We start from the raw sequence: 27366 nt of genomic DNA on the forward strand, positions 1-27366 counted from the left end.
TTTGAAATACTTTAGAAAACAAAAATGCACCTGCACAGGGTCCTCTTTGTAATGACACGTCGTCCAAAGCAACATCTGACCTATCACTGTGGCCTCTACGTCCTTCAAATAAAATCTGCAAGCAAATTAAATTCATTAGGTTCATTATTGGCAGAGGTTTTTCAACCAGGCAGCATTTCTTAGATACATGGTTGACCTAAGTGATAAACAAAAAAATCTTAATTTATTCATTTTCTCTTTGTGGACATCTAAGACTTGTATCATCATTATTATTATTATTATTATTATTATTATTATTATTATTATTATTATTATTATTATTGTGAAATGTCAAGTTTTAATTATTCTCCATGTCTCTTACCTTTTAGAATTTAAATATTATTGTATAGGATGTTTCAAGACTATGAATAATAGTGTGCACTATTTTATTTTCTTAAGAACCATTAATATTGTTTACTACTTATTTTGTCTTGATGTACTGTTGTCTGTTTATATTAATAGTCCATATCGTACATTGATATAAATAAATGCAAGAGTTGCAATTAATACCATTTCTGAGCAGACTGACCCTGAATTTGCCATGGGGTGTGATGTCCACAAGAGCCTGATGCCAGACATTCCCCTGGTCCTCTTGCTTTCTCCAAACCTCCTGAGCCACATTCCCATGCAATAGGTAGACACTCAGACCCATAGTCCAGCTTGAGCCATACATGTGATACCAGAACTGCAGACACTGGGGTTGTACATCAGAGCACTCCTCACTGAGGAGACGTGCTGTGTCTCCATGAGCAGCACTGTCACCCTCAATGTAGAGGTAGTAACCATCTGGTGATAGAAAAGTGAAGTAAGGGGCCGGTATACAAATTCTTTTGTAAAATGATCCTCAGTTATATTAAAAGTAAATTAGGATGGTTACCTCCTGTTGTGTGATCAGACAAGGGTCCAGTCTTTGGTGTAGGGGTGGAACCATTGTGTCTTGTCCAATCAAAAACATCAGTTAACATTTGAGTCCATGTGCAAAGACTGTTCTCAAAATTGCAGTCCATTCCACACACTGTCAAAACAGTTAATTAATTATGGAAACAACTTCACATACTATACATACAACATATAACAAAGATTTTGAAACAATAAAATCAAACGATCATTCTCTTATTCAAAATTGTTAACACAGTGTATTAATATACTGCTTATGAACTAGAAACTATGGAATAGTTACACAGTCTGTTAATTTCTAAATAGTTTATTTACATTTTTACTTTTACTCTTTTGATACTTTTTATCACTGAGAAAATGTTTAGTTCAGACTTCACCTGAGGTAGTAATAGACATGGTTGGTGATGGCACCTCAGGCTCTGGCCTCATGCTAAATCTACATTTTCCATGTACTATGGTCACATCATCCCATGCCACATCTGACTGAGCATTTAAACCTCTTATGCCTTCCACAATAATCTGAAACAATTTATGTAAATGCATTTTAATATGAATCTTCCAAGATGCACATATATGAAAACTAAAAACTAGATTCATTCCACATTACTTAAGTTAAAACATTCATTAACAACAGAGTACTGTAAATGCATTGATTTTTGTATTAATTGGAAATGGTGACTGCACTGTTAGATCTAAATATCCACAGATTAAAAATCTATTGATAGAACTAATAACTTGTAGTTTGAAAGACCTAGAATTTTGAATATCCAATACATACCCGGAATGGTCCTATTGGGTTAATCTCAATTTGGGAAAGGTGCCATTGGTTGCCCTGATTATTGGCTATAGACCATATTTTGGTTGCACGGTTCTCTTCTAACAGGTAGACACTAAGCATCATGAATTCCCCACCATACATGTGATACCAGAAAGTCATGCACTGGGTGCCCAAAGTATTGCATTTTGGACTCAACATGCGAGCTGAGTCACCATGGTACACTCCGTCACCCTCAATATACATGTAAAAGCCACCTGATGGTAGTAAGAAAAAAACAAAACCATAATAATAATAACAACAACAACAACAACAACAACAATAATAATAATAATAATAATAATAATAATAACACTTAAACAAGATTTTATATTACCCATTAACTATGTTTTGAATTTAAATTTATGTCAGACAAAAGCATTTTAAGACTGTTCTCTCACTTCCTGTAGTGTGATCACTACTTGGGCCAGTGAAATCAGAAGGTGTTGATCCAGACATTCTTGTCCAATCAAAACTGTCCTGTATTAATTGTTCCCATCCACATTCATCCTGGTCAAAGTTGCAGCTCCATGAACAACCTGTGTAATCCAACCCATTGACCAATTACTTTCTATGCTATTATCTTACAGAGAAATTAATAGTGCAGACAGACCCATGTCTTACTTGCACTGGAAATTATGGTGGTGGGTTGTGAAGGTGTTGGGGTGCTTGGTTTTACTGTTGGTAGTGTGGTTGGAACATCTAAAGGATAAACAAGGATGATCAAAATCTAACAACAATTGTAATGCCATTATTACTTTGATTCTAAACTACAAGAATTCCTTTAACATTGGAATTTAATTTACCCAAGCTTTTGTCAAAAGAGAAAAATAAAAATCTATGATCCTATGATCACAATGATATACATACTTTGTAAATAGTTCACTGCCTAATCAAAATGAAAAAAAAAAAAAACTTTATTAAAAAAAATTATTTATATAAGCCTATACTCACCACAGACTGTTCCCTTCCACCAGTCTCCCAGAAACACCTCAGACACTTCACAGGCAGCCACATAATTTTCTAAAGAAGTACATAGTTGGGTCTGATCTCCCCCTGAGGTGCAAAAGTCATGCACACAGCTGTTCACAAAGATCTGAGGGGGCACAAACCAGTGGCAGGCTTTGAAGTCCTCTCCAAACAGCTTACTACACTCCTGAAATCCCTTGTTCTCCAACTCAGGTGAACATTTAGGTTTATTTTCAGACCCATTGATACAACTGTCAATAAAAATGAATCTTGTTAGTAATACCCTTTGTAGCTGTTAAATACGTTTATCACTTTGTAGTAATTATATATATATATATATATATATATATATATATATATATATATATATATATATATATACATATAGCTGCTTACGGCCATTCCTTGTCATGAGTATTCCAACTATTAGCAAAAACATGTGGATATGGGACAACACTGCCACCAGGTGTCAAAAAGTCATCAAACTGACTTCCAGAGTAGGTTCCACAAAGTCCGCACATTCTGCCTTTGTGTCTCTCATCTACTTGCACAAAGAGCCGGTCATTCCCATTAAACAGGAACCTCAAACCAAAGTTTGTTTCCACTTTCACATATGGACCTGTTTGGGAGACACTCACTGAGGTGCTGTGTGAAAAAGGAAGAGTGATTTGGCTTCCATTCACCTACAAAAAAAGACAGAACAGATTCAAGTTAATAGGCTACAGAGCTTTAGCAGAACCCTCTACAATGCAAGCAAATTGCCAGAGGTGGACAGTAGCGAAGTACATTTACTTGAGTACTGTACTTAAGTACACATTTTGTGTATCTGTACTTTCAGTGCACACATCCATGGCCATACTTAGACAGTATGTTCCAGTTTTTTAGTAAAGATTCTTTTTGTTTTAAATGTTTGCTTTGTTTACCAAAAACAAACCACATGGCAGCCTACAAAAACTCTCCATCCAACCTGTGGAAGTATATTGAGGTATGTATACTTTTAATTTCTGGTAAAAGCTTGAAATGGATATTGCCTGTGCCATGAAGTATCCAAATAACGTGATGCATACCTAACATGTACAGCTGAAAGTATGACTATGCTGACATCTTATACAGCCTTATCCAACCTGTCACTTAAGCTGAACACAGCCCTTCCTGTCTCAGCAGCCTGTGAGAGGCTTTTTAGTGTAGCTGAAACAGCCTTTATTTGTCACATATACATTACAGCACAGTGAAATTCTTTCTTCGCATATCCCATCCTTGGATGGTTGGGGTCAGAGCGCAGGGTCAGCCATGATACGGCACTCCTGGAGTAGAGAAGGTTAAGGGCCTTGCTCAAGGGCCCAACAGTGGCAACTTGGCGGTGCTGGGGCTTGAACCCCTGATCTTCCGGTCAACGACCCAGAGCCTTAACCACTTGAGCCACCACTGCCCCATTTAGCAGGATTGATCATACAGCTGGATTGATCTTCAGCCCAAGAAGGGGAGCAATTAATTTGCATAACTTTGAGAACCAGCTTCTACTTAAGATGAATAAAGACTTTTTTAAGTTTGACTTATTTGACCATAGTACGATTTCTCTCTGCTATTGATCTATGAGACAGTATCGTTGACACCTCCAGCGTCCTGGGTTCAATTCTCGCTCCCGCTCACTGTGTGTGTGGAGTTCATGTGCTTAGTGGGTTTCCTCCGGGTGCTCTGGTTTCCTCCCACAGTCCAAAGACATGCTTCTAGGCTGCTTGGAGTCTCTAAATTGCCTGTAGTGTGTGAATGAGTGTGTGTGTTTGTGCCCTGTGATAGGTTGGCACTCCATCCAGGGTGTATCCTGCCTTGGTGCCCGATGACGCCTGAGGCTCCCCATGACCCAATGATAGATCAAATAAGCGGTACAGACTTATGAAATGAAATAAAAATAAGTCTTTTTGCTTTGCTCTTTGTTAAAGCAGTGTTGCTGTTGGGTAGTTATACAGCTACAGTTGTGTAGCTGGGTTTTGAAAGCAGGTTGGATCAGTCTGCATTTACAGACCACTTGATTCAAATGTGCATGAATGGATACACATATATGTGTACTTCTTTGTTGGGGGTGATAGTATTATAAATGAATTTTTGGTCAATTCAGTGGTTTAATTTCTTAATTTTGTAACATACTAAAAGCGCTTAATTCCACAGATACTACAAACTGGTCAGTATATTCACCAGGTTGCTACAAAAGGTACTGTAAGTATTGCATACAACAATGCAACAACAATAAAACAATGCATTGACATTTACTATTTGCTTTTGATACTTATGTACTTTTAAAAACAAGTACTTCTGTACTTTTACTTAAGTAAAAATCTGTCTTTACAACTTTTACTTGTAATGGAGTAATGTTTGACCAGTAGTATCTGTACTTTCACTCAAGTAAGGAAGTTGTGTACTTTGTCCACCTCTGCAAATTGCTCACATATGCGAGTAAATTTCACGCTATGTGACTAAAAAATGTCTTTAATTAGCCAATGGCTAGTAAACTTTATGATTTTACTCGCCTGTGATTAAGTTAGATGTAAACAATAAATTTATCACAGAAATAATTTCAATCCCTGCTCAGTCTGCATTAAGCGCCCTCTGTTGCTTTCTCTCACACGTTGTCAGGAACAGCTGGACAGTTCCCTGCCAGGCCCAGAGAGGGCGCTGGCAGGTGAACCTTGGAAGCCTGCTTTTTTGTGTGTCTTTTGTGTTACGCCCTTCCCATTGTTCTCATTCCTGGTGTGTCACCTGTATTCCATTAGCCCTAATGTCTCTCCCTATAAATAGGGATCCTTGCATTCATGTCTTTGTCTGTGATTGTTAACTGTGCTGTGGTGTTATGTTCAGGTTTTGTCACGTTCAGGTTTTGTCACGTTCAGGTTTTGTCACGTTCAGGTTTTGTCACGTTCAGGTTTTGTTATGTTCAGGTTTTGTTTTGCCATGTTCAGGTTTTGTTTTGCCATGTTCAGGTTTTGTTTTGCCATGTTCAGGTTTTGTTTTGCCATGTTCAGGTTTTGTCTCGCCATGTTCAGGTTTTGTCTCGCCATGTTCAGGTTTTGTCTCGCCATGTTCAGGTTTTGTCTCGCCATGTTCAGGTTTTGTCTCGCCATGTTCAGGTTTTGTCTCGCCATGTTCAGTTTTACACCACGCAGTGTCTAGTGTTAAGTTAGCTGCCCTCTGTCTTGTCTTTATGTAAGAAAAGCAGCGCTTCGCTGAATGGGACTCTATCTCCACAGCGTGCAGGCATGTGCACGCAACACCATGGCAGTCCGGGTTTGAACCCTGCACAGGGTGGGGGTCCCGGACGTGACACACATGCACTCAACGTGAGAGAAAGGCTTCACATGCTGTGTAAAGAGAATTGACGCATTAGATCGTGTTCTTTCTTTACCGTGGATGCAAATGGATGGAAAAAAAGCAAAAATTACAGTCTGAACAGAAAACGCTTGGTAATTTTTTGTTTTCAAGTGCAAAGAAGAATAAAGAGGCCAGTTCTATGCAGACATTAGTCGGTGAATGCACCAGCAAACCTCATTCAAGCATGTGAAATGTGGCTGAACTGAACATTCCGAATCAAAAAGTTTGTTGGAAAAACAAAAGTTCCAGACTTAGTGGCTGTCAGATTGTGATTGTTTTTTGTATGATGAGGAGGAAAATGTTATGATATATAAGTACTGTTGTTGAAAACCTAGCTTAGATGGTAAAATGGACTTTGTATCAGGGTCACAGAGTTTCAAACACTAAAATCTCACAGAGCACTCAAACAGCAAACAATATGCATCTTGTCGCAATAGTGTAATGGCTTCAAGCAAAGACCCTGAAGAATCTGCGATCACAAAAGTGTTCCAAACTCAAAATAAAAATAGTGACAGCGTAGAGAGATGTGAGCTTTCTGTAAAAATTAATACAGCATTTTATGTCGCAAAGGAGGAATTGAGTTTCACACAGAGGAAGCCACTAATTATGCTGCAGAAAAAAATTGCCTAGACATTTCCCCAACCTATTATGATGTTTGCTGCACTGAACTCCTTTCAAATATTGCCACAGATTTACAGGATACAGAGGCAAATAAGTCCAACTACATATCAGTCATGATTGATGGTGCAACAGATTCTTCTGTGACAGAAACTGAAGCTATCTATGTCAGGTATTTACATGATGGGTTGCCAGTAAATCATCTTGTCTCTGTCACAGAGCTGTCACATGCTCATGCCGATGGTGTGGCTGACTGAATTCAATCCTCAATGTCAAAATTTGGATTAGATGACTGGAAGCAAAAGCTTGTTAGATTTTGTGCTGATGGTACAAATGTGAACATGGGCCAAACAGCTGGTGTTGTTGCAAAACTGAGAGTGGACAATCCAAAACTAATAGACATTCACTGTATGGCTCACAGGCTGCAGCTGGCACTTTTTGGGGTTTTGAAAGAGGTGAGCTTAGTGAGTTGTGCAAATTACACCTTGCACATGATTTGGAAAACCTACCATTTCAGCCCAAGGAGCCACAGTGAACTTAAGACAGTTTGTGAAGAACTTGAATCTAGGTTCTACATACCAAAGCCAGTGAAAGGAACATGCTGGGTACCTCATTTAGACAGGGCAATGAAGGGTTTCCTGAGAGGAAAAGACAATCTTTTGAGCCAAGCTGAGAAGTATGCAGCTGTTGCCATTCATATGGAGAATTTGGTCCAAAACCAGTCACAATGCTGACATTGCTGGTAGAGGGAAAAAATGTTTTCAATACCCTGATGGATCTGCAATTTGTTGCATTTTGTCATTTCTTGGCTGATGAGCTACAGGAGATAGCAACATAAAGTCAGACTCTACAGAAGGCAGACCTCGTCCTACCAAGTGCTGTTGCCACAGCTGAGAGCTGTTTAACCAGTCTTGACAGTCTTCTCCTAGATGTTATGATGGAATCTTTCATCAACCAGTGTCTGGAAAAGCAAACTCCTGGTGCTTATACCACAACTTTTCAGGGCATTGATATGAGAAGGGAAAGAGAGAGCCTGATGAACAATCTGAGTCAAAAGATGAAGCATGCTCAGCCTGTGAGAAACACCTTCATGATAAATTGGATAACCTGCTTGGAGATGAAAAGCACAAGCTGTGATGTCAGTATTTGCAATACTCAACCATGACAAGTGGCCTGATTACAGAAAACAACTTGAACTAGGAGCAAGGAGCTGAAGGTCCTCACTGAATGGTCACGTTGAAGAAATTGGTGGCAAATGGAGACGCTTCAAAAGGCGAGTGTCTAAAGTCCTACCTGGACCTGTACCAGACGCTGATGCCGAAGCAACCCTACAGAGATGAGATGCAAAACATTCTTCATCTTGTTCAGATTCTTCTTGTTTTGCCACTCAACTACGAAAGAGCCTTCAGTGCCCAAAAGAGAATAAAATCATATGTCAGCAGCAGTCTCATATCCTCACGCCTTTCAGACCTGATCCTCATTTCAACAGAAGGCCCAGAGCTTCAGCAGTATTATCCATCATCAGCTGTGGAGAAGCGGCTGAAGTCAAGTGGCAAGAGAAAGCCATTTGGTAAGAAATGGTAGATTAAATCCACATGCAACCATAAAGAAAAATTCAGACAGATAAAGTATGTTTTGGTTAATTTATTATTATTATTATTTTGTTCAGTTCCAGTTCATGACTTTCTTGTAAAAAGTCATATAATAATAAAATAAAAAATGTTCTAGCCAATGGTGACTCAAGCTTTGTTGTGTCCCTAGAGGGTTGTAGCAACAAGACAGCTTATAAATTATTTTAATTTAAAGCTGCTAGTATTTTTCTTAATGCAGAGACAGAAATACAGAATACAGAGAAGTTGGCAAATATCTAAAAAGACTAAGAAAAAGTCTAAGATCTCAACACCTGAATTTCCATGGTGTTATTTCAATGGCAGCATCATTCTGTTTCACTACATTATTATTATTATTATTATTATACAACGCTTAGTTCAGGTTCACTTTTTAGTTGGACAAGTGGTGTTCCAACAGTGCTGATATTTTGCATAGCAGAAGTGGCACACTTGTTTCACTCCACTTGTCTGTGTTCAATACATAAAGTTCCAATTTCAGCAATAGTTAACAACATTGATAGTGTTAATACATTTACAATGGGCCATCAGTCAATCTATGCATTGCATGGCCACACAATTTTCTTTCTAGCTGTGATTTTTTTGGGAACTATTTCATCAACAGAGAAACATTTGAACATTGAATATTAATTTAAGATAGTATATAGATTGTATGACAATATATCACACGTTAGGCACGATATTGCCTAACTACCGCTATATAATTATCTCTAAAGTATTTTTGTTTTGTCACAGTCTAAGTCACAGTATATCCCTTCTACCTCACAGTCACAGTGTGCAGAAAAATGGTGTTCACATTCATTCCATGTTGTCATACACATTTGATTAAGAATTCTTTAAATTCAGTGGATAGTAATATCATTACTATTAATATCAATGTCATCCTGTCTTACCTATATATTTTGTTCTATGAAGAAAAAGGCAAAAAAATTACATCTAATTTTGTCATGATTAAAGATCAACAGTGGATCATAGACTTCTGAATCTGATAACCCAAAGGAATACATTATGGGTGTCTTTCCTTTTTTAGTAACACTTTGTGTCATCTAATTAATGCAGTTACTGTTTATTTCCGGTTTGATTGGTATATTTACGTGTATATATATATATACATAATATATATATATATATATATATATATATATATATATATATATATATATATATATATATATATATTTTTTTTTTACAAATTTAGTTATTAGTTCTGCCATTTGCAATATTACACTATAGCCTAAATTATATGCTGGCAACCTAATACCATAACAAAAATAATACTACTCACATAAACCAGCTTGTTCTGTCTGATTGCAAGGTGAAAGCCATCCACATCCAGAGCCACAGAATTCAGAGATGAAGATGTATAGTTTCTCAGCTCCTCATTCCGTGCTGTTAGTGTGAACTGAACTGCACCAGCATCACATGCTTTAGCAATGGTGTAGTTGCACGTTCCTTGGAATGAATAGGCCTTGCCATCAAAGGTGATGTAATGGGGATCACCATAGACACTGCAGGTTACTGGACTGGAAGGGAAGCAGCCTATGACACCATTCTCGACTTTACAGACTTCATGGGTCAGGCAGGAAACTGCAGAGCACTGAATATTGCCCTGGCCTGCACACATGCATAGACTCTCACAGTTGTCATCCATAAAACTCTCTCCTTTCTGAAAGTTACAAAAATGGAAGAGTTGTACTGCTGTGTTAAAAAAGCAGTAAAAAATGATACTTGTAGGCTTATCTATTCCTGCTGTTTCTCTGTATTTACCTGATAGTGCTGTCCATCGACCCAGCACCCACAGTCTTCCATAGGTACACACCTATCTCCACTTAGCAGCAAGCCATCATCACAGTCACATCTCTCTTGACACCTTCCACAATCCTCTGCAGCATCCAGGCCAGAACATGTGGCAGGGCAATCACTGGAGCAGGCATTAAAGTGGCTGTTAGACCCACAGGCCAGAGCTAAAATAGAACATATTGAAACCTGTGAGTTTTACAGCCATGTTTATTTTATTTTTGCTAAATATCATGCTTAGAGTTCCTGTCACTTGCTAAAACAAAGTGAATTTAATGGGAATTGGTGTAATTCTGAAATTACTGTTGAAACATACACTGTAAAAAAAAATCCTAATTTTACAGAAAATAACTCAATTTTAACAATAGTTTCCCGTTATTTAAAATTATATTTAAAAACCAGTAAAATGACCAATATTACCTTTAAATTATACCATTAATGAAAAATTACAGTAATTCTCATTTTTTTTTACAAAAAAATACTGTATTATTTTAACTGTATTTTTTCTATCTTAAATTACATAGCAATTTATGTAAAATTACAATAATAAATTGTAATTAAACAAGTAGCTTATTATATTAAATGTTTATGCCCATAATAACATTTTAACATTTCCCACCTTCATTTTACAGTAAAACTCATTTGTATGTGTATGTGTATTTCTACATTCAAACTCTGTAATTCTAAAAAGAAATTTAGTTAACTTTTGTCATTACACCAACGCATGTTTTTTTAAAGTTTTAAAACTTAAAGTTTTTTTAAAATATATGTAGGCCAAAATGTTTGACGTTCAGTTGACATCAAAAAAATGTCATGTTTCAGATGTGAAACAGCAAGAAGGTCCTGGGTTTGAATCCCGGGTTCGACATGTATGTTAGGTTGGTTGGTAATTCTAAATTGGAATACTCACATAGAAGTAAGTGTGTGGTTGTCTGTCTATATGTGTGACCCTGTGATGGACTGGCAGGGTGGGATAGGCTCTAGCAGATCCCTGTGACCCTAGTTAGGAATAAAGCTGGTATAGAAAACGGATCTGTTCGGACTAAGAAAGTGTCCAAAAGGGCCTGATAAATAAAATATTTCTTACTTTAATTACTTTTGTGTCATTATTTTGGTGTGTTGACGTCAATTTGATTTGCTTTTTTGACTTGTTTTTTGACATAATTTTTTGGCGTCAATTTGATGTCATATAATAATAAAGGAAACATCTGTAAAATTACAGTGTTTTTCTGTAAAATATTTAAGAAAAATGTATGTAAAATGATTGTTTTTGCACTTTATTTGAATGAACGTATTTTACTTTAATTTTACGGTTTTTGTTTGGCAGCCACTGCTGCCAGTGATTTGACCGTTTTTTTTTATGAGATTTTTTTTTACAGTGTAAAGCTCATACAGGAATATTTAGGGATGCCTAAATGGCATTATATTAACGCAATAATTCCAAGCTAAAAATATGTGTTTTCTTTGTGGTGAAGAAGAAAGGAAAATATTGAGAGACATACAACAGTGAGTTGCATTTCTCCAGCCAGTCACAGAAATTCCAACCTCACTGCAGGACATTTCAACTGCCTGCAGGACATCACAGAAGGCTTCATGGTCTCCTTTAGTAGTACACATCTCAGATATACAGTTTCTGAAGAGGCTTGAAGTATCAAGGGAAGAAGAGCACTTGGCAAATGGGCCATTTTGGGACAGCAGAACTCCACAATACAACTTGTCTGCATATTCCAGTTTCTCAGATTCTGAACACATGCTTGGTACAATGGGGTCTTGGCAGTAAAAACTGGCACTCTTCCACTTTTGCCCCAAAATCTGGGTGTCCTTGACCAGAGATCTGTCTGGCATGTTCTTATCATCATCCATTAAGTTGTTAAAGTTGCCACACATGCCACAGAGTTTGTTGGAATACTGGATTGGTACGCTTACCTCAAGGGCACCAGTTTTGGCAAAAGAAACAGACAGGTTGAAGTTTGTCTGAAGCACTACATCTGGTCCATAGGCACTGATTTTTATTTTGCCTTCATCTAGACTCAGGGGTAGTTTCTTCCAAATCCCATTTACCTACAAAAACAGGAACAGCAAACAATGTATGACTCATATGAAATGAAATGTCTTTTATTTTACCTTTTTTATTATAGAAGTTTAAAGATACTAAACAATATTAATTATTATTTGTGGGGGCATATGAATCTCATAAACATTTAGTTAAGAATGTTATTTGATATGGCTTACATGAAATCCACAATTTCAGGCATTTATTCCAACCAGAAGACACCATGATACTAAAAACATTATCTTTATTCTTGAGATAAACCTCAGTAGTCCTCATTAAATTAAGTCATGTTAGGTTGTCATAAGATACAGCCAATAGCTGCATTACCCTCTGAGTACTGTAGTGGTCAGATGGCCCTATGGAAGCAGCAAATCCACTCACCATGATTTTTCTTTTTTCTCTTCTTGGCAGAGTCACTCTTAGATGTTGTATGTTCAAATTCACCTGCTGGATGTGGACTTTAGATGATTTGCCTATTTGCTCATTCTCAACCTCCATCACAAAGTATGGAAGCAATCCAGCCTCATCACACACCTCTGTCAGTAGGTGAATACAATGACCCATAAAACGAGATTTGACCCCATCAAATGTGGTGTATCGCAGGTCACTCGCAACTTTGCAGGTGCCAGATGTGAATGAGTCACTTGACCTTTTGGACTGAATAGCCTTACTGCAGGGTTGACCATCCCCACAAGCAATTTTGGTACAGGTCAGCTGACTTTCAATACAGGTACACTGAGTGAATTCATCTGTCCAGAACTGAGTGTCTGGATTGCACTGGGAGTCTGGTGAAAACAGTGGTTTAGCATTATATACAGTTTTCAGAATATAGAGAATAAACACCTTCTGTTGGTGGTAAAATTTAGTTATTTTAAATGAGTAACAAAACTTTTATCTATTGTGTAAATGTTGCATTGAACTTAGTGTTATAAATAGGATTTTTCTTTGCTTGTATAACACACCAGAATTCTGAGTATATTACAATATTTTGGTCTGTTTAATACATTTACATTGGGAAGAGTGCCCTGATTGATGCCATGATTACCTGCGTTTGCCACCTCATTGCTTAGGAATATAGAGAACTAAATGGGGGTGGGGGTCATACATATATTAATGGCTGATTAATATAATCACAGATCCACTCACCACACTGTCCTCGCTGTATTCCAATCCTGTCAAAGACAGTTTCTTCCATTCCCTGTCTTTGTGTTACTTCAAAAATAATCTGAAGGCAAGAACAAATATTTTAAGGAGTATGTGTAATTTGCATTTTAACAATTGGTAACACTAGCTTAAAACTTGACAACCATGATTTTTGCCATTTAAATGAATGCTAGAATGTTTTTAACAAAAACACTGCTTTAGAATGAACTCTGTCATATTCTAAGGCAAAGGAGAATATTAATACTAGACAAAATAAACATGTTAGACATTCCACCTATTCATAAAGCTAGCAAATAATGTAAAATGTTTTTTGCAATTGTGAGAGTATAAAATTTGAATTTATTATACCTTAACATGAATCTCTGAGTAATTCAGAGGAATGAGGACCTGCTTCCAGGTATGGCCCTCAGTATGCAGAGAACTCCAGATTTGTGTTAGGGCATCATCATCATTACTTAGCAGGACTCTCAGTTCTGAGCTCTCATATCCTGGCTTGTAATACCAGAATTCAAGACACGAGGCTCCAGAGAGATAAAAAACCTCAGTCTTTAACCTAGATACAGGGCTCATTAGATCTCTTGAGAGGTAGAATTTCTCTGAAATGCACAGGACAATGAACAGAATAAACATATTTTGTTAGATACTTTTAATGATTTCTGTGTTCCCATCAAATAAGACTCTAGGTGTCTTATCTGAGCATTTTCTGAAATTCCTTTCCATTTTGTATTTGGACAAAATAAAACTGATGGCTAAATAATTAAATTGGGTTTAAAATTATAAAGTAAAGTATTTTGTAATATTTTGTTAAATCATTTTGAAATATTTTGTTTGGGTTTACTTTAAATAATGAATTTAACAAAAACATATATCTTGAGTAAAGTATTTATAATTTATAAAAATGCATCTTAGCATGACACCATAGTATTTGTAGAATTAGTGAGTAAAACTAGCATGTATAAGGACATAGCACTCACATAGCACTCAAATATATAACCAATTATTTTACTGCATTACTTTGGGGTCAGAATCAGGCTAATCAACTATCAGCTGTATTATTGTGTACTATAAGCTAACCTGTGATCAGAGGTGACTGAAACCAAAATTTTCCTATTTAATTACCACAACACTAAAAGGTGAAAAAATGTCCCACTCTGTTTGGCAACATTGCACATGCTAATATTTCAACCATGATCAATTTTGAAATCAACCAGCAATTTTCTATCATCCTGCCACAAGTTTTCAATTGGTTTGCCCATTCAGGCTCTTGGTTTTGAAACACAACATTGCACCACACCGCATTGCAATCTGTATCTATATGAAGATATATGTATCTATATGAATCTGTATATATGAAGTATATTTTATTACCAGAGGTGGACAGTAAAGAAGTACATTTACTTGAGTACTGTACTTAAGTACACTTTTTGAGTATCTGTACTTTACTTGAGTATTATTTTTTCTGGATACTTTTTACTTTAACTTCACTACATTTGAAAGACAAATACTCTACTTTTACTCCACTACATTTCTGTCAAGGTCACTGAGTAGAAAGTAGTTACATTAATCATAGGATGAGTTTTTTTCACTCTTGTAGCATCATGTGTTGTAAAGTTCAGTGGTTTTCCATAATTTTTTTAACTCAATTGCTCAACTGATCAATTGCTGACAAAATGGATGAATATATGCTTTGTATATTATACACCACCAATGCATTGGTAATGATGTTAGTTAACACACAAAAACGTATGCTGTGTCCAAATTCTTATACTATGTGTCCTAAATAGTATTCAAAAATAGAATTAGTATGCCCCAAATCGTAGTATACTGAAAAGAGTATTCCAAAAATTCCTGGATGGTCTACTACTTCCGGTAGAAATAGTAGTCGAAAGTGCAGAACAGTGCACACTCTAACGGGTAATATTGCCCACAACGCATTGTACACAGGAGGGAGGAGCCTGGACAATGGTGTAAATGCATATTAAAACGGTGTAAATGAATTGTGGAAATATATATAACTCTTTGTTAAAGCAGTGTTGCTGTTGGGTGGTTGTACAACTACAGTTGTGTAGCTGGGTTTTAAAGCAGGTTAGATTTTTTTTTCTGACCAGGCTTCATTTACAGACCATTTGATTGAAATGTGCATGAGTGGATACACATAGATGCGTACAGGTACATCTCAAAATTTAGAATATCATGAAAAAGGTCAATATTTTTTGTCGCTCAGTTCAGAAAGTGAAACCCATATATCATATAGATTCATCACATAGAGTGAAATATTTCAAGCCTTTATTTCTTGAAATTGTGATGATTATGGCTTACAGATAAGGAAAACCCAAAATTCTGTGTCTCAGAAAATTAGAATATTGTGAAAATGTTCAATACTGGAAAGTCATGGTGTCACACCCTAATCAGCTAATTACCTCAAAACACCTGCAAAGGTTTCCTGAGCTTTTAAAAGGTCTCTCAGTCTGGGTCAGTAGGCTACACAATCATGGGGAAGACTGCTGACTTGACAGTTGTCCAGAAGACAGTCAATGACACCCTCCACAAGGAGGGTAAGCCACAAAAGGTAATTGCTAAAGAAGCTGGTTGTTCACAGAGTGCTGTATCCAAGCATATTCATAGAAAGTTGAGTGGAAGGAAAAAGTGTGGTAGGAGAAGGTGCACCAGCAAAAGGGATAACCACAGCCTTGAGAGGATTCTCAGGCAAAATCCATTCAAGAATTTGGAGGAGCTTCAGACGAATCCTAGACATGGCCTACAAATGTCGCATTCCTCGTGTCAAGCCACTCCTGAACCAGAGACAATGTCAGAAGCATCTTATCTGGGCTGTGGAGAAAAAGAACTGGACTGTTGCTCAGTGGTCCAAAGTCCTCTTTTCAGATGAAAGTAAGTTTTGCATTTCATTTGAAAATCAAGGTCCCAGAGTCTGGAGTAAGAGTGGAGAGGCACAGAATCCATGTTGCTTGAAGTCCAGTGTGAAGTGTCCACAGTCAGTGATTTGGGCTGCCATGTCATCTGCTGGTGTTGGTCCACTGTGTTTTCTGAAGTCCACAGTCAACGCAGCCATCTACCAGGAAATCTTAGAGCACTTCATGCTTCTTTCTGCTGACAAGCTTTATGGAGATGCTGATTTCATGCAGCAAACTCACCTGACCTGAACCCCATAGAGAATCTATGGGGTATTGTCAAGAGGAAGATGAGAGACACCAGACCCAACAATGCAGATGACCTGAAGGCTGCTATCAAAGCAACCTGGGCTTCCATTACACCTGAGCAGTGCCACAGGCTGATTGCCTCCATGCCACGCCACATTGATGCAAAAGGAGGCCCAACCAAGTATTGAGTACATAGAAACGAACATACTTTTTGAAGTCTGACATTTCTCTTTGAAATATCCTTTTTTATTGATCTTATGTAATATTCTAATTTTCTGAGACACAGAATTTTGGGTTTTCCTTATCTGTAAGCCACAATCATCACAATTTCAAGAAATAAAGGCTTGAAATATTTCACTCTATGTGATGAATCTATATAATATATGGGTTTCACTTGAGTGATAAAACTGAGTGATAAAAATCACTGATCTTTTTCATGATAGTCTAATTTTTTGAGATATACCTGTACTTTTTTGTTGGGGGTGGTAGGAGTGTTAAATTAAAAATGAAAATGATTATACCTGTCATTTTTGTCAATTCAGTTGTTTAATTTCTATAGGTTTTGTAACGTTCTAAAAGCTCTTAATTCCACAGATACTACAAACTGGTCAGTATATTCACTAGGTTGCTACAAAAGGTACTGTAAGTACCTTGTTTTATGATTGTTGCATACAACAATGCAACAATAATAAAACAATGCGTTGACATTTACTTTTGATACTTAAGTACTTTTAAAAACATGTACTTCTGTACTTTTACTTAAGTAAAAATCTGTCTTTACAACTTTTACTTGTAATGGAGTAATGTTTGACCAGTAGTATTTGTACTTTCACTCAAGTAAGGAAGTTGTGTACTTCGTCCACCTCTGTTTATTACTGATTTACAATTACTGATTCTCAAATTTGTAATGATTAATCATAATTTCATAATGATTCTATATTATATTATATTATATTATATTATATTATATTATAATAAATAATAACTAATTATATGTAATTGATAATATGGTATACTGTATATAAAAGATAGCAATGTCATTAATGAATTTATAAACATTTAATTGTCAAATTGTAAATTCCTGAAAACATTACAATTTGTTCATATCTATTAATTATGTATTATTGAGAATTACCTAATCTATTAATCATTCCATGTATTAACCAGATTCAAAAGACAACTGTCTATACACATTAAATTATATGGAATAGTTTCTTAAATGTTAATGTCACGCAGTGTGTCTGCACAATGAAAATGGGAATTTATAGCATTTGTCAAAAATGTTTTTTTGACAATACAATTACAAGTACAATTTACCATGTCCTGCTGGGCTTCTGATTAACCCCTCCTGACTCCAGTCACAGAATGGAGATTCATCACTGTTAAAGTCACACTTTGTAATATAATCTAAACAAATACAAGCATTGGAGAAAAATATTAAGAAATGAGTGGAAGAACAAACCAGGACCAACTTTTTTACCTGTTAAATAAATCACCAAGTCAGTGATACAATATATTTTAGACAAATATATCAGACAACAAACAAAAAAAGTGTAAAGGTTAAATTCTTACCTGCATTCTGCCTCCAATCAGGAAGATTAATTGAAGACTTACTGTGGAAATGCAAAAAATTACTATACAATATTTTCACATGAAATGATTGTATAACTATAACTATATATATATACCTAAACATACCTTAATGATGCTTCAGTGATCGCCACATATGTGCAGACTATTACTGGAAGGCAAAGCCACAAATGGCTTGCCATTGTATCCCCTTTTAAAAGTTTACTGCTTCTAAATTAAGTTTCAGCAGTGGCAGTTTCTGGTAGTTTTCTTCTGCTATTTTCCTCTTACTGTTGTGATCAGTAGTCTTTCAAAGCAAAGTATCCTGTCAACTGAGGGAGAACTGTTGGTGCAAGGCTTAAGAACTAAGGAGGATCTTGATGGTGTACAGTCAGATGACATGATTGGCCAATGCTTACGGTAAAAAAGGAGTAATCATATTGGCAATTGTTTCTCTGAACTCTTATCTGCTCACGTCTACACTGGCAAATGGGTAGTTTATTATGCCTCAGGTTTAATTGTGCTGATAAGTCCTTATCAGACTATGATCCATGGTTGCACACTCAGGTTGATTTATGATGACTTATGTTTGCTCCTAATGTGCTTCTGCTATGTCATATCTATTTTTTCTGTAGATTCAGTGATGTAAATTTCCACCTGGATAATTTACTCTATGGCATGACAGCTACAAGAGAATGGGCTTAAAGTTTATACAACAATGCTAAAACACTGAACATATTTTGTTCTTATTTTGGAAATAGAAAGAAAAAAGTTTTTTATTTTTTAACTCAGAACTCCAAAGCCCATGGGCCAATAAAATCCCTAGGCAAATGCAACCAAAATGCATGCAGTAGAATTTTAAAGGGAATGGGACCTATAATCATGAACTATAATCATGGCTATACTGGCTAATCATGTATAACCCTACTTTATACTTTATGTATAATATATGCCTTATGTATACTCTATGTATACCTTATCCTTACCATCTTTAGATTTGATTGCTATTTTGTTTTATGTAATAGTAGAAGGTAGAGTTACCATTTATTCTCGGAGAGGCAGTTATATATCTAGGATGTTCTGCAGTTTGCTATTGTTTAAATGAAGCAAAATGCATACAGTATCAAAAAAGATTCTAAGTGTGGTATGTATTTGTTGGATGAACAGGAAAACGTACAGACATTTTAACACTTAATGTTGGTAATGATAAAATATAGATCTGTGATTGACTAACATCCAGGGTGTATTCCTAAGTTTCAGCATATATCCATTTTAGCTGGGATAGGCATAGCCATGTCTGTAACTGCTGGGCCACTCTGTGTAAGTCAATGTAAGTCACTCTGGATAAGGCTGTCTGCCAAATGCTGTAAATGTAAAATACATTGTTGCCGAATTTCAGCTCAGGTCAAATCATGACAGATATGGTAAGTTCCGTCTATATATGCCATCCAGCCACCTACTGACGAGCAAAAGAAACACATATAAATAGACCATAAAACGCACACAGGTGTAGATCATCATTCTTTACTTTATCATTCTCCATGACTCCCTTTTTCATTTGGCACATTGTGGTTTTGTTAGACACTTGCAGTTCATTTCACACACTTTTCCATGTGTAGTTTTATTTTTCAAATGTGATTTTATCACACAATTCTTGTATAAGATATTAAAAACAATTGATAATTTGCAATTGCTGATAAGCTGCGGTTGATTGTTGCTCATTTGTTTTTGTATGAAAAGTTGTAAGTTGTATGTTTCACTGAGGCATTATCTTTGAGAGAGACAGAGAAAAAGATTGAGATTGAAAGTTTATTTTAGTAAGATATTACTAACTAAAATATTATTTAGTAAGACCTTTCAATTAAGGAAAATTGGCAAGTTGATTCACCAGTCACAGATATTGGTTACACTATGCAAGATGTATTTGTATTTCATAATTTGACAAGTTGTTAGCAGTCAGATTAATTAAGGAATGAATGGCTGCATATGTATTTCTTTAGACAGGCTTATTATGAACACAGGAACTGGAAATGGGACACCTATAGCAGTACCATTCACAGCAGATAATCTGGTTCACCTTGTGATCAACGGTTGATAAGAGTTATAAAATAACATAGACAGTAAAGATTGTTATGCAAGAATCTCTTTTGTAGTTTTGTTTCCACTCAGGTCACTCCTCTTTTAGTGACTTTTATATAACCGGAAACATGAATAATTATCATACAGCAAAGACAAAAGTGTACTGATATATGGAATGTGTTTGGCATAAGCACATCTATCAAATAAATTATATGTTTGAAATGGGTGGCAGTGAATGGAAACTAACATGGCCTCAAAATCTAGCAGAGAGTAAAGCTTTATGAATTTCTATTTTAATTTTATTCAATTTTCTTTCACTGTTAGAAAAAGACTAGCATTTTTGCCAGATTATACCTTTAAAATTGGCAAGTTTATTAAAACTGATTTAATTTTTCCATTCATTAATAACGTGTTTATATTTTTGTTCATAATAAAATGTACTTCATATATCATAATATTATGCCTAAGAAAAATGATTGATCTTCACATGAAACAGTTAAACTTAAGTTTTTGTCATCTGTCCTTTTGTGCAGTTTGTACTTTGAATAGACAATGTGTACACAGTCTGTTGACCATGTGTGTAACCATCCAACTTCATTACACTTGAGAGTTAGTCATTAACATGGCTACATTGAATAGAAATGTCAATGAAACAAACTGAAAGATATTAGCCCATATGGAGATTACAAGCAAGGTGTGTGTCACTCTCTGTAATAAAATGTCACTAAGTGACTGAGTGAATACAAAGCACTGGGATTGAAGTATGCTTCTTCTCTTGATCTCTCTTTTACTTTGTGTCTCTACTTATTTCTCAGGATGGGAAGGGCATTTTTGAAGCAAAGACTGGGCAGGATTTAGAAGATCTGAAAGACACCCCATCACTTTCTCCCATACACAGTCATAATGTACACACCTTCAAGTTTTTAAACCCCCTCATTTTCTTTCATAATAAGACTCAACACCCATGATCTACAGGTTTCAACTGATGATGTCAGTTTAATGGGGATATAGATTTAAATTGCTCTATTCCTATGCTCTAATCCTCATTCACTTCAATCCTATTAAAGACATCACATACAATCATTACAGGGAAAATGCCTCTAGGGTAAGATACTATGGTACTTTGGTCATAGCAGCAAAGCTGTATGACCTCAGGGACCACGGTGCTGTGTATGTTTTGATGTATACATTATGTAATAATTAATGGATTTTATATATTTGAGATTACAGTACAAATATTTGTTCTCTGCTCCTGCATTTTTAATTGCAGTTTTCACAGTGCTTATACAAGTCTTGCTAAACAGAGTCATTGAGTATTTAAACATAAAGCACCCCATCAAGACTATCGACATTTCATCTACATCTATTTAAAACCTTTTGCCACACCTAAGTCTTTTATCACATCTTATATTACCAACTGTGCCTGTTAACAGATATGACAACATCAAGTAGTCAACTCAGTCTGCACCCTGCTCCTAGGCAAGATGGCAGCACATTTAATGTGCTAATTTTACAGATACTTAAAGAGATAAGAGACAGTAAAACTTGCTTTTCCCATGATACACAGGATTAAAGTTTACCAGATTAAAAGTTTAGCTCATGATCTTTGTGTAATAAGATTCATTTGAGCACTTAAATTTAATTTGTAACATTTCATAGCTAGGATAACTCATACATACCAAATAAAGAGCTCAAATGTTTTCAGATAAATGGAAAATATTCATGAGGTTCAAAAACTGGACATTTTAAAACCTTACAATATTTTGATATGCATAATAGTTATAAAGGGTCAGCAAAGAGCACATTCCTAGTACTGTAAAGTGCTCTTTGCTGACCCGTTGCTGTACTTTTTCTGATTTCTGATTCTAAAGTCTAGAAGTTTGTTAAAGCATTGTTTAACCCCAGACAAAAGATTATAAAGATGCATTAGCTAAACAAAATGTCATTCAATTTGAGGAAACAGACAACCCCAACGAAACACAACAGGTCAGGTCAAACTCCTGTGAAAGATGTTCAAAAGAGAAGGAACAGGTGATGTGGGATCAAGATGCCATAAATCATAAGAAGGCATTTACTGTAAGATGACACTATGACCTCTTTTGATGAAACCATAATTTCACTTAAAAGAATCACAATTTTTAATTAAGCAACTACAGTCTATTGATGTCTAACTTGAAAGAACAAACAATCATTAAATTGAAAACAGCAAAATGAACACAGCTGAGTAATTTCATGCATAGCTTGCAAAATCTGTTGACAGATATTTAAAAAAAAAAAGATTTGATTGCTTCTTTGAACAAATGGTAAGAATTATATCTTAATTTTTTCACTTTAATTTTACTATTAGTCTTTTATCTATTATTACTTTTACTACTGATGAGTATCTTACTGTTTGAGTTGTTTGAATCACGTATATATATTTAGCCTAGCAATTTGTTTTGTACTAATTTTGTCAGACATAACTCTTGCTAACATGGGTAAAATATAAAACTCAAATTTAGTGTCATCCACATTGTTAGCTCAATATTACAACCTGAATTCTGGAAATGTTGGGACATTTTTAAATTTGAATAAAATGAAAACTAAAAGACTTTCTAATCACATGAGCCAATATTTTATTCGCAATAGAACATAGAAAACATAACAAATGTTTAAATGGAGAAATTTTACACTTTTATCCACCAAATGAGCTCATTTCAAATTTGATGCCGGTTACAGGTTTCAAAAAAGTTGGCATGGGGGTATCAAAGGGCTGAAAAAGCAAGAAATTTTAAAAGGATTCAGCTGGGAGAACATCTAGCAACTAATTAAGCTAATTGACATCAGGGGATGTCTTAGAGAGGCAGAGTCTCTCAGAAGTAAAGATGGGCAGAGGCTCTCCAATCTATAAAAGAGTGCATAAAAAGATTAATACTTTGTAATTGTAATACTTTAAAAACAACGTTCCTCAATGTCAAATTACAAAGGCTTTGCAAATCACAGTGCATAACATAATCAAAAGATTCAGAGAAACTGGAGAAATCTCTGTGTGTAAGGGATAAGGCTGAAGACCTTTGTTGGATGCCTGTGGTCTTCAGGCCTCCAGTTTGACATTTGACATTTTGACATTCTTGTTGGCGATCATGGACACCATGTCCTCTGGGCTAAAGAGGAGGGAGACCTTCCAGTGTGTTATCAGTTTTCAGTTCAAAAACCAGCATCTCTGATGGTATGGGGTGCATAAGTGCATATGGTATGGGCAGCTTGCATGTTTTGGAAGGCACTGTGAATGCTGAAAGATATATAAAGGTTTTAGAGCAATATATGCTCCCCTTGAGACCACGTTTATTTCAGGGAAGGCCTTGTGTATTTTAGCAGAACAATGCAAAACCACATACTGCAGCTATTACAACAGCATGACTTCATAGTAGAAGAGTCCGGGTGCCGAATTGGCCTGCCTGCAGTCTCTTCACCTATAGAGAACATTTGGCGCATCATTAAACAAAAAATACGTCAAAGGCGACCACAAACTCTTTAGCAGCTGGAAACCTATATCAGGCAAGAATGGGACCAAATTCCAACACCAAAACTCCAGAAACTAAAATCGGTGTTCAGACGTCTTCAAACTGTTTTAAAAAGGAAAGGAGATGCTACATCATGGTAAACATGAGCTCATTTTGTGCATAAAATTGTAAAATTTCTCAATTTAAACATTTATGTTATCTTTGTTTCCGGAATTTGGGTTGTAATTATTCAAATATAAATGCATTTCCTGCAGTTGCTGAAATAAATATACACTTATTCACAACAATTTTCATGCCAGTCCTCATTATATATGCTTACGGAAATTTCATGTTGAGTTTAAAGATTAAAGAACCAGTGTTTTCTCAGCTGAAATTCAGACTAAATTTTTTGAACATGCTGTATATGTATGTTGGAAGAATAGATGTAATCCATTTTGTTTTTAAGATTGTGTCTGACATGCTTTTCCAGGATTACTAGTGAGCAATCAGATGCTCTGGCAGGACTTGCGTCCAAACTAGAACCATCAAGGGCATTGCACAATATTCATGCTTAGCAATTGAAACTGAATAAATAAGAGAGTTAATGAAAACTCAATGAAATAAAGGTGCCAACAGAACTGAAACAAAAATGGCCAGTGATGCTACTAAAGCTAATTTTAAGAAAGTTAAGGTATAGCAGCATCATGGCTGAGAGGCTTCAGTGGTTTTGAACAAAAGATTCAGGTTAAAAAAAAAGTTTCCAGATGTTACATTTTTATATTCTATGACTGAATTCCAAACTTGACTAGCCCCAAGTGCTTTGTTATTCCAGCCTCAGCCTCCATCTCCTTAAACAACAGAAATGCAAAAAGTAGTTAGCCTAGCAAAACAATTGCAAGCTTCAATTTGCTTATAGATAAAGAAAAAACAACCCCTAGATAGCAATAAGTATCTTACTGAAGAGGCATGGATGGCTGTGGATGGATTCTTTCCAGATGATTTTCTTTCCTTAAATGATTGTATGGGAAATCAGTAATTATTATTATTATACTTCCAATACTGCTAATAACAGTACTACTACTATTACTACTACTACTACTGCTAATAATAATACTATAGTACTAATACCAGTAATATTCTGTAAAATTATGTGCTAGGGTTTACTTTTGAATTAGTATTGTTTGAAAACAAATATTAAAAAGGGTATAAAACTTACCTTATAAACTACAATTTCCAGACAGACATGTACATGATCTTATTAGATAACCCTATTAGAATTGCTAGACATGATTATTTTACAGAATGAGTAAACAAAATATTACCTACCCAACTTTCCCCTATTACCTACACAACTTCAAATATAACTCAATTGAGTAATAATGTTTAATCTTAATTATTTCCTGATATGCTAGGGATTAGCACATACATTTTTTTAACAGGTTTTGTTATGAAAGCATTACTTAAGTGTTAATATATAAATAATAAAACTGTAACCATTTTTAAAATGCATAGTCTATTGCAAAATGTTGTCTCTGAACTAATTTTAATCCTTAAAAAGAAAATTTTTAATTTAAATAATATTTTAAAATCTTAAAATATTTCTAACTCACCAACATTGCTAATGATATAGACAGTCCTTCCTTGGTGATAGAACTGTTTGTCCTAAATTCCAGTAGGCTAAAGATTCACATAAGAAATTAACCTTACTCTGGGTCTTTATTTATATTTACACCTTTAGCAAACAACACTCCCTGCCATCTATCTTGTAACTCAAATGTGGCTAACACAAGAAATGTTCTGTCAATGTAATATGTTGGGTTTTATGTGCATTAATGTATGTACATTATGCATGTTATGTTGGGAAACATTTTGGTTTCTTGGGAACATTGAAAAAAAATAGACAGGAAACTTTAGATAGACAAAGCACAAGAGAGGGTGCAGTATATCATTAGGATTGGTAATAATATGGCTGCTGTCATAGCACTCAAGAATTAGATATGAGCTACAGTATATCTGGGAAAACCCAGTGTTAATTTATGCTTTGTTAACACAGAGCTATTCAAGACAAGGAAAGAAATTCCCACAGGGTTTGCATGTGTGTGTGTGTGTGTGTGTGTGTGTGTGTGTGTGTGTGTGTGTGTGTGTGAATATATGGGTAGTAGTGTAGGCTGTGAATGAGTGCCAGAGTTCATGTGAGAAAGTAAAATTGAGGGAAAGATAGCCAGAGGTGGGGAAAGCAGATAAAGTCTGCATTTGTACACATCTTTTAAACATGTTCCTGCTAGAATTAAGATCAAGCTGAAGGGTTGTCTTTTTGTAAATATCATGAAAGGAAAACACATATATGGGTACACTGAGGTGTACATGAGAAGGTGTGTGTTTGTGTGTGTGTGTGGGTGGGTGGGTGAATGTGTGTGCGTTGAGGGGGGTGAGAGAGAAAGAGAAGAGAGACACAGAGAGAGAGAGAGAGAGAGAGAGAGAGAGATAGGAGCAGATCAGTAGTCAGGTAGAGTATGTGTATGTGTGTGATATCTTATGGTGAGAGGGGCAGCAGGAGAGGAAGCTGTGAAGCATTTGTTTGTGTATGGGTGTGTTTAGACTTGGATACACACATGCTGCTCAGAGCTTTGAAGTGTAAATGACTTCCATAGGAATTGTGTGCATGTGGAGTTGGAGCTCACAGTGGATTTCATTACCGCTCACTGGTGACCCACAGTTTTCTGGGGCTCAGGTGCAAGCATTGAGAGGGTTTTTATGTTTTCAAACAAAGGGGGGCGCTCTGCCTCTTTCCTTAAACATTCCAAATGATTCAGACCAAACGTACAAAAAACAACAGAACAAAATGGACAGAACTGAGAAACTTTGACAGCAACAAAATTTGAGTCGTTCTTCTTTTGGTTTAACCTTTCAATCTGGGTTCCAGGCTTTTTAAGGGAATTTTGAATGCACTGCTAGTCCAGACAGTAGGTGCATTTACATGGACACTTTTTAATCAGATCGGACTGAATTCAATCAGATTGACGAATCCGATTGTAGTGTTTACATGAACGCGGTATAAAGTAATCAGATTGTTATGCATGTTTACATGACACATGATTAGAATCGGATTAGATATTTTGACATGCGCACAGTCCACGAAAACAGGATTCCCGCCGTTTTGCTTAGTGCCCGCCATTTTACCTACGACAACATTTCTTGCGTCATTGCACATGTGCTCATTCTTGCGTTATTGCACATGTGCAGAACTTTCCAGGAAGATATTCCATCCGATTAAGTGTTTACATGTCCTCTCGATTGGACTAAAAATGGTTTAAACCACCCCTTACCATCCGATTGAAATTTTAATCAGATGTGGCAATTTCCATCTGATTGACATGTTTACATGACACTTTTTTAATCTGATTGTGCTTCTAGTCCTGTTACGATCAGATTACAAGTGTCCATGTAAACGCACCTAGAGATACTAGGATGAATGCACAGAAAAATTTGCTCTGCTTATGGGTGCAGCCTAAGGACCTAAGCATCCTGCATGTTTCTCAATTAACTTTAAAGTATTCTCTATTACATGGTATACTGGTCCACAAACATGCAACGTTGTAGCACTAATTTTTCCTTTAACCTTTTATACTTTGTAATGATGACAGCTCTGAAACCTTAGCTTATGACCAAAACATGATGTCTTACCTTTTAAAAAGTCAATTTTATCCAAAGGATCCACAAATCAAATCAAATCAAA

The 27366-nt window shown here is 35.9% G+C and overlaps 1 protein-coding gene across 7 annotated transcripts in view; it reads right to left on the reverse strand.

Moving 5' to 3' along the window:
• wu:fb63a08 (MAM and LDL-receptor class A domain-containing protein 1) overlaps positions 1-18384 on the reverse strand; it is a 43579-nt gene extending 25195 nt beyond the window's left edge. For all 7 annotated transcript variants that reach the window (XM_058417861.1, XM_058417860.1, XM_058417863.1 and 4 more), the window contains exons 1-18: positions 18199-18384; positions 18073-18113; positions 17818-17907; positions 13691-13938; positions 13325-13403; positions 12560-12963; positions 11628-12186; positions 10096-10292; positions 9614-9994; positions 3116-3402; positions 2705-2970; positions 2375-2452; positions 2152-2289; positions 1715-1968; positions 1314-1455; positions 917-1054; positions 569-825; positions 31-115 (exon numbers count right to left, since the gene is read on the reverse strand). In XM_058417861.1, coding sequence (XP_058273844.1) covers positions 31-115; positions 569-825; positions 917-1054; positions 1314-1455; positions 1715-1968; positions 2152-2289; positions 2375-2452; positions 2705-2970; positions 3116-3402; positions 9614-9994; positions 10096-10292; positions 11628-12186; positions 12560-12963; positions 13325-13403; positions 13691-13938; positions 17818-17907; positions 18073-18113; positions 18199-18272 — 3718 coding nt within the window. In that variant the 5' untranslated portion in view covers positions 18273-18384. The remainder of the gene's footprint in view (positions 1-30; positions 116-568; positions 826-916; positions 1055-1313; positions 1456-1714; positions 1969-2151; positions 2290-2374; positions 2453-2704; positions 2971-3115; positions 3403-9613; positions 9995-10095; positions 10293-11627; positions 12187-12559; positions 12964-13324; positions 13404-13690; positions 13939-17817; positions 17908-18072; positions 18114-18198) is intronic.
• Positions 18385-27366: the final 8982 nt, after the last annotated feature.

The sequence above is a fragment of the Hemibagrus wyckioides genome, linkage group LG20 (genome assembly GCF_019097595.1).
Source record: "Hemibagrus wyckioides isolate EC202008001 linkage group LG20, SWU_Hwy_1.0, whole genome shotgun sequence".
Lineage (NCBI taxonomy): Eukaryota > Metazoa > Chordata > Actinopteri > Siluriformes > Bagridae > Hemibagrus > Hemibagrus wyckioides.